The sequence below is a fragment of the Thalia democratica genome, chromosome 2, assembly GCF_965202585.1.
Source record: "Thalia democratica chromosome 2, ktThaDemo2.hap1.1, whole genome shotgun sequence".
Classification (NCBI taxonomy): Eukaryota; Metazoa; Chordata; class Thaliacea; order Salpida; family Salpidae; genus Thalia; species Thalia democratica.
Window position 1 is genome coordinate 32,039,764 of NC_139166.1, and position 11,131 is coordinate 32,050,894.

Below are 11,131 nucleotides of genomic sequence, written 5' to 3' on the forward strand. Positions count from 1 at the left end.
ACCAATTACTTCTTGTACATGCAAGTTTTGTATAAATACCTAAAACATTGCATACTATTTTATATATTTATCATACTGATTTATTTTGATTTTAGTTACTTTTTTGTTTGGCATTAACAGTAGCTTATTAAAATGTAGCATAAAAACAAAATAGTTTCCATACTTTTATGACAACCCAAGCTATTTTTTTAATCTTAAAAGCTCAGGCTACTTTTAAGATTTAAAAAAATCAGGCCAACTTTTTGTTAGTTGGTTCAGTTTTAAATACTTTTGATTTTTTACAGTTAACTTTTTTTATAATTTTTTTTTTCAACTTTTAAATGTTTAATTATATAACAAGTATAAAACACTCTTTAAAGTTTTTGTGACAGTTTAGTTCTTGTTATGTATCTAATTAAAAGCTAATAATGTTTGAATTTTTAAAATATTTTTTAATTATAAAGTCAATTTTCCACATTGCGCTCAGCTTTATTTAAATTTATTAAGTTTTTTTTCACAGAAATTAATATTGACCTTTATTAAAGCTAAATGTTAATACTATAAAATAGGTTCGGTAGAACATATAAATTTTAGATAAGTTTTGCAAAATATTCAGTTAAGTAAAAGTTTTCCAATGTGCAGAATAATTTTCTATTGCTGATGTTCTTGGAATTTTGAAAAGTTTATTGAGGAACTATCTTCCCTTTCATTTTTTAACTAATTAACCTCAAAAGTTTTAGGAAATGTTCCTTGATATTAAGAAAAGTTCTTATAGAAACAATAAAAAAAAAAATTTAAACAAAAATAAGATAGTAAATGTAATTCATTTTAAGATACAATATTTGATCTAAATCAGGGTTTCCCAAAGTGGACCAATAAGCAGCAAAGGGGCTAAAGGATTTGAAATTTACACTAGATATTTTGGAGTTGATGATAAACAGCAAAAAAAAAAAATTGTCCGGCGTTTTTTAATGGTAGTTTTGAAATCAACTTTAGATATTCTGGAGTTGATAATGAAAAGCAAAAAAAAAGGTCTTAGATGTTTTTGATGATAGTTTTCTGAGAAATCTTATCGAAGGGGGCATAGTCCCATATGAAAAAAAGTTAAAAAAAATTCTAACAGTAAGATTGTATATTATTAAGGGCATTGAGAGGGGTAAATCACTTTTTCCACAATTGGATCTTATTTAGTTAAGTTTTAATTGATCTACAAGTTGCTTTTTACAGATTTAAAACATTCAAAGAAGTTTTTGAGATAAAGCCGGAGAAAGTTGAAGAGTACAATATGTTTCTTATGGGAGGCGAGGCGCAAACTATAAAGGCAAAAAAACACAATTTTCTAAATAATAATAACAAATTATACAGTACCCTGTTTTTATTACACTATCACATGTTTATGTGTGTTAATGGATTAACACAATTCAACAAAGCTCTGTAAAAAATAAATACTGTAAGGAAAGAGTAGTTCCTAAATATCTATATTCTCTTTTATTTTTTGAGATAGTTACTTCAGACTTTCAGGAAGTAATCCTTGCAATGTATATAAAAATATGTTGCAACAAAGTTCAAAAAAAAAGTAAAAATTAAAAGTTTAACAAAAAAAAAACTTTTTATATTCCTTTTATTGTTATAAAATTTTGTTTTCAATTATTTTTAATTTTGTTGCTGCAGAATTTTCTAAATATTGTGAAGAACATTTCTTAAAAGATTGAGGTAATTGTTTCAAAAAACTTCAGAGAAGATAAGTTTTAAGCAATTTCTAGTAATTGGCAGTTTAGAATCAAATAATAAATTCAAATTGTAAAAAAAAGGTATTTATTCCCCTTCAACCCCCCTTCCCCTTTCTTTCCTTGCTCTTAACTTAAGTAAAGAGAAGACTTTTAAAAAGTTTGAAATCAATTGATTTAAAACTGTGAGATAAGAAAGATTTTTAACAAAATTGTCTTTTTTGCCCTTTTTATGTGGACCTTCCATAAAGAACCTATGGAGCTTTCCAACTGTGAACACTTATAATCTCAAAAATAAAGTCAGATTTTGATACAAGTAAAATGCTTCTGCTAACTAAGTTAACCTTTAAAACAAGATAAACTTGTAGTAAAGTTGCTTTTCTGGTTTAAAATAAACAAAAGTCCTTATTTAATTCTATAGGTATTTTAGTTAGGTAGCTGTCAAATATGCACTAGAGGACAAAATCGCACAAGTGCAAAAAATTCCACAAAATTGCACAAAGATACTTTTGCACAAAGGGTCACTTTTGCACAAAGACACTTTTTCATGAGCAGACAATTTTGCACAGAGATATTTTTGCACAGGTTGAATTTTTTCAATTTTTTTTATTAATTTTAATTATTTTTAAGTAGTTTTTTGTTTTTTTTTACTATCACTGACCCTCACCCTTAGTTGGTAACTTTTTTTGTATTTTTATTAATTTATCCTTTAGTTTATTTTATTTGTATTGTTTAGTATTATTTTTTTCTGCTTTTTTTTACTCTTGTGCATAAATGTAACTCGTGCTAAATTGACACTTGGTGCAAAATTGTCTTTGTGCAATTTTGTTTGCTCCTACAATTCTGTGCCCTTGTGCAAAAGTATCTTTGTGCATTCGTGCAATTTTGTCTTTGTGCAGTTTTGACCCATTCCCATTTTAGTTATTAAAGCTTGATTTTTTTTCAGTTTTTTGCTTATATAATTTTTTTATCTTACACTAAAGTCAACTTATGCTAGTGTTTGGTCACCCAGACTACTTAATTTTTGCCTTAAAGAGCAAGCGGAAACCTTGAAATCTTGTAAAAAAGTATAATTGTATAACTTATTTGTCCTGACACAAAAAGAATGAGCTTATAATTGTTCTTCCTATAATCAAAGTCTATAGTTTTGTTTTTTGAGTAGTTGGAATATATGAAGTAATACATTTTTAAACTTATTTTAGCCATATAAAAAAGAAAAAATGGCTTGTAGATATTAATAAGACCTTCATACCTATTTTTAACTTTTTTTCAAATATACATTACTTTTTAATTTGTGACCATTTAATTTTTTTTTAATAAATTAATTTGTTGGAATTTGAATTTTCCAACTTTGAATAGTTGTGCACCCTGAATAATTTATTTAAGTAGCTAAAATAAACTAAATAACTTTCAAGTAATTTTTTCTCCACTGACTTTTTATAAAACTTATTGTTGCATTTTTCTTGGTTTCTTTACGGTAACAGAAGTTTGTGAATAGAAATAGAACTCTAATTAAAACATAAAGAAAATAGTAGTTTTGTATCCATTGTTATAAACCATTAAATATTGGTCAATTGTAGTTTTAATGGTTAACATTGACTTATTATTTTATAAATATAGTTACCATTTAAAAGATTATATGTTTACTATAGTTTTAATAATTTTACTTTGTTAATATTGAACTATATTTTTAAAGCTCAAAAAGTCTTAAACTAGCTTGGTGAACAAAAAGTTGTGACCACAGCTGTTATAACTGTTACAAAATAAAAAGGTTTTAGTAGAGGAAAGAAAGAGACCAAAAATTCTTACATTATTCAGATTAATAGTTAAGTGCAAATGAAAATTAATTTTTATTTACATGAACAAAAAACACAAAAATTAAATGCATACTACAAAGTGCTAAACTAAAACTACACATTATAACAAAATACAAATGAACATTAAGAATGCTAATAAGTGTATTGAGCTTAAGACAATGGAGCCGTCACATTTATTTTTTAAACCTAATAAATTTTGCATAACACCAACCATTTCTTACTGTGAGAAACTACAAGAAAAATACTATTTTATAAGCATTTCAAAAAATGTAACTATTTATAATAAAATTATTTTTTGTTTATTTTTAGAAAAACTTCAAAGCTATGTTAATTTGTTCTATTACTTGTAGCTTATTTGCGTATATTTTAAATTTTTAAAATAAACAAGCTTCAGCCGCACAGAACTCATATTTTTCTTTTTTTATTGTATATTTTCAAAGTTTTGCAAATGGAGAACTTTATTATTTCAAAATTGTATAAAAACTAATTTTATGAAAGAAACTTTTGTATTATTTTAATTTCAGATAGTTCTGTTTGACATTAAAAGTATAAAATATATAGTCCTGGACAAGACTTTAAAAGGTATACGTGGTGTGCGACTTGATAACTAAAAGGTTCTTTGTGCACCAGGTCCTAGAACCAAATATTTTGAGCGTTTTTTTTTGTTGTTCAATAAACTATGAATATGTTATTGAAATGGACAATAGAACTATCCACCAGTTTGAGTCTTTTTTATAGAAAAAAGACCCTATAATTATATACATAAATAAGTAAAAAAAAAAATTTTCCATTTGTTTCAACATTAGTTGAATTCAACCAGAACTTTTTCACTAGAAAATACAATTGGAATTTTCTATTATTGAATAATTAAAATTGCATTAATGTCTTAAACAGTATGACATCACTAAAAAAGTATAGTTTTATACCAATATTAATATGTTTTTATTTAAGTGTAAAAATTGATTTTTTGCTAGAATGTGCAAATGTAAATTATAAGGTGTAAATTAGTTGGATGATCAATTAGTTTAATACTATTTGAACTTTTATAGCTTTAACCAACAATAACTAAATGGATATTGAAAATGAAACTTACCCTGCTGAATTGTATATTCAAACGTCTTCAGGTAACAAAGTTGCCAGATCCTCAGTACTTTGTGGCAGCCAGAATATTGTTCTTAATGGAAAGTCAGTTGTTCAAGACAACTGCATAATTAGAGGTGATTTGGCTTCAGTAAGAATAGGAAGACACTGTGTCATAAGAAAAGGTGCAGTTATAAGACCACCTTTCAAAAAATTTTCGAGAGGTTCAGCCTTTTTTCCCTGCATGATTGGAGATCATGTTTGGATAGGAGAAGGATCAATAGTCAATGCTGCACAAATTGGATCTTTTGTCCATATTGGCAAGGATTGTGTTATTGGTAAAAGGTGCTGCTTGAAGGAATCTTGTATGATTGAAGATGGTGCTGTTGTACCACCTGATACAGTTGTTCCTTCGTTTCATATTTTTGGTGGTAGGCCTGCTAAGTCAGTAGCCATGCTTCCTGAGTCTACAGAGTATCTGATGATGGAAGCTACTAAACAGTTTTATAAAAGATTTACTCCTAAATGATTTTTTAGACTACTTGAAAAACTGTTTTCAAAATAATATTTTTTGACTTGATGCATGTAAGTGTTGCATCTATCTTAAAATTCAGTTGAAAATATTAGGTTGAACTAGAGTACAAGTATGTTAAGTTTATGAAATTGCATATAAAGCATTTTGAAATATAACTATTTTACATTTACCAACTTAAATTTATAATGTTTCCAATAAGTGGAGTTTTTAATTCATTTTCAATGAAAAAAACGTTGAAAACTTTTGTATTTTTTAGTTTTTCTGATCACTGTTTAAAACAAAAACACTGCAGTAAGTATGCATTATTTTTTAGAGCATATAATGTTTAAGCTTTTACAAAGAACTTTATGTATTTTAAGCTTTCAGTATTATAAATTTTCTAAACAGAAAATGTTGTATATTTAAAATTTAAACTAACATAAACAAAGACAAATAAAAACTTTAAAGCTGGAAATTTTTAAATTTATTAAAGTATAACTAAATAAGTGTATACCTTTCATAGTATGAATTTTTAACTTTTATTGTTTTACGATTGAATCATTGAATAAGGTACTAGTTTGAATTAAAAAAGTTTTTTTTTATCACAAGCTCCTAAAATTTTATTGAAATCTTAACCAACAAAACCACATTAGTTTATTCGTTAGTGTTTTAAATCAGCATTTTTGCATGATTGATAATGCTTGATAAAAGCAAGTGAAAGTATTCTATTTTGAAATTAATTAACTTTATGTGTACGAATATCATGAAGTTATAAAAGTATCGCTAGTTTATTAAACAATCTTAATTGAACTATTTTTTTATTGTATAAAAAAACTATTATTTGTTTATTATAAAATAGAGCTATAAAGTAATAGACTTTTCAATTTTTTTCATTTTTTACAGATATTTTTTTATAAAAAAAACTATTATGGAGTTAGTTGGAATCATCAAAAAATTTCATGCTGATTATCAAGTGAAAACTGATCAGAAACTCAAGGTAGTTTTAACTTTATTTTAAGTTTTTTTTATATAACGTTTAGAAAAATATAAATCAACTGTATTTATGTCATAAAAGAGTTTTCCAATCTTTTTTTTACTTAAATTAACATTGGCTGTTTAATTAAAGCTTGAAGTATAAACAGAGTTTTCACACACTCAAGATAAGTTAGGCTAGTTTGAAATTTGAAAAAAATCAAGCTGAATCAGACTTGTTTGATTTTTTCTGCAAAGCTATGACTAATTTTTATGACTAAAAAGTATTTTGTTGAAGTTGTGTTTTTTTAGATATTAAGTTTGATTTACAAGTTGATCTTATTTTGCTGAGTTTAATATGAGCAATTAAGCATTTTTAACCTCTTAACAAATTCAAAGTAACTTTCAAAATATAAGCAATCAAAGTCGCTGACCTCAATAGGTTCCTTTTAAAAGGCGCAAACCAAAAATACATAAAAAAAACTTATCTATCAAAAAAATTTCTTTCTTTTCTTTCCCTTAATTGTTTTACCGATCTTCTTCAAATTTTCTCAGTAAGCTAATATATAAATTGATTATTTTGAAAAATAAAAAAATTATTTTAAAATATACAAATTTTTTATTTGTTTTTCAATCCAAATTTCTGTTTTTTTATATATTTAAAAACCCAACATTCAAACTCTTTTAAACTATAATAGGAATGTTTCCTAAAATTTGAGGTTCGAACCTCAAAAATCAAGAAGAAGAAAGATTTTTAGTAAATTTTTAATTTTCTGGGAAAATTGACAATAAAAAAACTGCGGTTTATACGTTTGTATTTGAAACTTTTTTACAAAAACGTCTATATCTCAAAAACTAATTAAAATTTTTATGTTATATAAAAACTGACTTGTACTTTATATTTTAAGCTTTCATATTCATAATTTTTGTATAAAAAATGTTGGACCCTGCTATGCCCTTAACTTAAAATTCAAAAAAAAAGTTTGTTTATTTTTGTCATAAATTTTAATTTAAGTTTCTTGATACAAATTTTTCTTAATATTGCAAGAAAAAATGTTCTAATAATTTTAGGTATTTATATCAAAAAACGTAGGAAGAGATAGTTTTTTGTGATTTTGTTTTTTTTTTGTTATTTTAGTTTCCTCCTTTCCATAAGGAACCTATTGTATTCTTCGGCTCTATCACAAAAATTATTTTGAATTTTTAAAATCTGTAAAAAGCAACTTGTAGCTTAGTTGAAACTCTACAAAATAAGATCAAGCTGTTGACAAAATTAATAATCCCCCTACGGTTTTAATATAACAATTATTATTAAGAAACTTAGTCTTTTACCTCCATATACCCCTTAAGTATCATTTGCTATCATGATGTTAATGTTTTATTAAACTAAAGTTATATTTTAGTAGTAGCTGATAAAACTAGCATCAAATAAACTCTGAACATCAAATAATTATATCCTCTAACTTCTAACAAATTTTTAAAATTTTGTTTTATGTTGTTACCTGAAGTAACTATTAATTTTCTGTTGATACTGGTTTAAGTTTTTGAAACGGGTTCAATTAATTCAAGTAAATCATTAGATAATGTGTTTAATTAAAAATAAATAACTTTAGTTGTCATAGCTAAAATATTCTCAAGATAATCGACATGTATCTTGGATACATCCTAATTACTGGAGTCATTCAATTCTTGTACTGCTGTTTGGTTGGAACTTTTCCGTTTAACTCATTCCTTTCTGGTTTTATTTCTTGTGTCACCTCTTTTGTGCTTGCTGGTGAGTTTAATTAACACAATACGTTTAATTGCATATAAAGTAAAAAGTGTAATTTTGCATCAGGTTTTATTAGTAGTATTAATAACCTTGTTATTTTTGTTTTTGTAAATAACATTTATTATATATTTATATTCTGCAAATATTAACGTAATATGTAATAATGTTTTTGTATCTCAGTATAAAAATAGATTATTTTTTATATAAATTTTTTGCCGTAAGGAATTAAAGCATTTTTGTTTAAAAGTTAAAATTAGCTTTATTCACTTTTTACAATGCTTTAAAGTTTACTTTTATAGTTTTTGAGATATTGTTAAATATGTTAAAGTATTTGAACCCATATAGACCTTTTTTATTGTCAGATTGCTTACAAATTAAAAACCTTGTTTTAATTCTAAATTTATTTTTAGTTTTAGAAGGTTTTTTAAATAGATCATAAAATAAATTTTTGGAAAAAATTAAATATTTAGACTAAATTTTTTTCAAAAAATACCTACTTTAAAAAAAAAGCATTTTCTCAAAGTTGCAATGATTCTTGTATGTAATTAAACGATAAATTAATCAAGTATGTACTGAAAGTTTGATCGAAAAGATTGGGTAAAGCTGTAATATATTTTTAATTAACTGGTCTATTTTTATGCACCTTCCATACGAAATCTATCAAACTCATCAACTTTGATCCCTTTATCTTATTCTTTTATTTTTACTAAAATAAAGGCAATTTGGCAAAATATCACAATTTTTCAGTAAAAATGCTTGAAAATTTCTGATATTTATAAGTAAATTTGTGAATCGTTCTGTTTTATTTTGAAAATATTAATGAATTTTTAATTTTTTTTTAAGTAATCATTTAGTGTTTGTAGCCAAGCACTCTGTGAGCTAGAACTACGAAAGTAGAATGTTTGATATGTTTGTGTAGCGGTTACACGACTTTTCAAGTTTAGAAACCCGAAAACTTTATGATAATTTTCAGGGTCCATGACTAATAAAATAATTTGAAATTGAAATAAAAAACAAAAAATGTCCTAACATAAATAAGCTACAAACAAACTAATAGGCTACTTAGTTTTATACGGATCTATACGTAATTTTGCGCCGACCAACAAGGGTTGGGAGAATTTATGTCTAAATTTGGACAAGTCAGTTTAAAGTTGAAAAATGTTGCATACGAACGCTGTTAGTTCGTTCAATTAAAGTTGAAATTATTAAAGCAGGATACTTGGTTTTACTCGAGTTAATTAGAAAAATTCTCTTAAAGTAATTATATTTATATATAATACTGTTCTTAGTCTTCTCTACACTAATTAAGTCTCTAGTAAGTTTAGTTAAAATGTAAGAATATAAATATTTTTTTATTTTCTAAAAAAAATAAAAAGCTTCTTAATTAATTAAAAAATGTAAAATGTTAGTGTGAGTTTTTGCAATATGTAAGTTTTAACTCCAAATAAGGAAAAAAACAAAATAAAAATTTAGACTGCAAATAAGGAAAAAAAAAAGTAAATTTTAGACTGACGTATAAAGTTTAGTGTTTAGTAACTTTATTTCTACTTGTACTGCTGATGCCTTGGTAGTAAAAATTTTATAGATTAAATAATAAAAATTCTTTAGTCAACTTACGTCTCCAAGTCAACCCTGAGAATGCAAAGGAGTTCAAGTCAATTGCACCTGAGAGAGCATTTGCTGACTTCATATTTGCCCACCTCATTTTGCATCTTGTGGTTGTCAACTTTATTGGTTGATTTTTCCGTTACCAACTCAAATATGACGTCAAAATGACACAAGAGTCATATATGAGATTATAACTTGTATTATAGTTGAATTAATTTATGAAGCAGTTTATTTAAAATATTAACTTTTTCTTCTTACTTAAAGTTATTTTTTCTATTTTTGTAATAATAATACATAGTGTAATATTGTTTTCCAGTTTTGACTTGTTTTCGTACTTTTATTTTATTTACAGTAAATACATCAAACATTACTTAATTAAAATTAGTATTGTTTAATAGTATATTTAACTTTTGTTATTTAGCAAATTTTATTTAAATAAAAATATAAAGAAAACATTTTGTTTTAGTTTAAACCTTTATATATTTTTTCTGACGTAAAAAGTTAATTTGATTGTATTAATAAGTTTAGCAAAAAAAAACTTTTATGTTTACATTTTTAATGGTAATGCCACGTGTAACTAATTTATCTGCAACATTTTGAGTTAGTTTAAAAGTATACTAGTGATTTACCTGATACCAAACTTTGGATCCGGTTGAATCTGGATATTATTTATTAAGTTGAGATCCAGCCGAATCCAGATCTGTAAAGGCAATATCCTGTCGGATCCGGATACTTGATTAGAAATTATAAAATCGCAGTTAAGTTAAAAGTTTAATTTAATCCAAACGACTTGTTTCGATAATAATCAATCATTTAAGTTTAGGAGTAAATAAATTTTAAACGTTATGATAACTAAGGCTTGGACCTTGAACTAAGGCAAGCTCAAGTTAAAATAAAGTCTTGATCATCAGACCCGAACTTTCGGTAGACTTAGACTATTAGGAGCTTGTATATATATGTCGAAAAAAAGCTTGTGGTCGAAAAATAAAATAGTTATTTGAAAACTAAAAACTTCAAAATTGTATTTGTATTCTCAAGTTACTAAGTTTTCTAAAAAAAACTTTAAGTAGTCTCGTGTCTAAAATTTCTGAAAATATTTTTATTAGTTTTCTTATTTATGTCTCCAGCCTAAGAAGAAAATAAAGAGAACTCTTTTGTAGTTTATCCAGTTATATGAATTTCATTCAACGTTTGTACTGGAGTGGTAATTTTAATAATGGTTTAAGTATGACATGCTAGTATTCGATAAAACAGTTTTATAAAAGAAAAACTATTCTCCTTTGTAATCAATTTTTACGTAGAACTTTAATACACTCGTTGTAAAATAATATATTGATGTCGATATTAAGGTAAATTTTGCTGTGAAAAGCTGAAAACATAATAAAAAATTATATAAAATTTGGTTTAGTCTTGAATATTAAACTGGTTAACTAACTTTTTATTCAACTAAGTTTGTGATAGAATAAGGGTAGACAACAGATGGCCTGCAGGTAAAGTCAGGCTTGTGACTGTGTTTTCAGAGATAACAGTTAGTACTAAACCATTATATGAAATATGGTAACAATTCGTTCCATTTTTTCTGATTGAACGAAAAACCAATATTTGCAAAAAAATTAATAATAGAAGATAGAGTTTACAAAAGAAAGCGGTCAATCAAATAAAG

The 11,131-nt window shown here is 25.3% G+C and overlaps 2 protein-coding genes across 2 annotated transcripts; both read left to right on the forward strand.

Annotated features, from left to right (window-relative positions):
- Window positions 1-4,577: 4,577 nt before the first annotated feature.
- On the forward strand, window positions 4,578-5,450 carry LOC145849820 (dynactin subunit 5-like). The gene has a single exon (XM_082954896.1). It carries the CDS (start codon window positions 4,593-4,595, stop codon window positions 5,130-5,132), a length of 540 nt encoding a protein of 179 aa, XP_082811022.1. The 5' UTR covers window positions 4,578-4,592; the 3' UTR covers window positions 5,133-5,450.
- Window positions 5,451-6,024: 574 nt separating this feature from the next.
- Window positions 6,025-9,911, forward strand: LOC145829182 (dolichyl-diphosphooligosaccharide--protein glycosyltransferase subunit DAD1-like). Its single transcript, XM_082936908.1, has 3 exons — window positions 6,025-6,114; window positions 7,728-7,863; window positions 9,469-9,911. The coding sequence occupies exons 1-3, from the start codon at window positions 6,046-6,048 to the stop codon at window positions 9,597-9,599; spliced, it is 336 nt and encodes a 111-aa protein (XP_082793034.1). The 5' UTR covers window positions 6,025-6,045; the 3' UTR covers window positions 9,600-9,911.
- The last annotated feature ends 1,220 nt before the right edge of the window (window positions 9,912-11,131 follow it).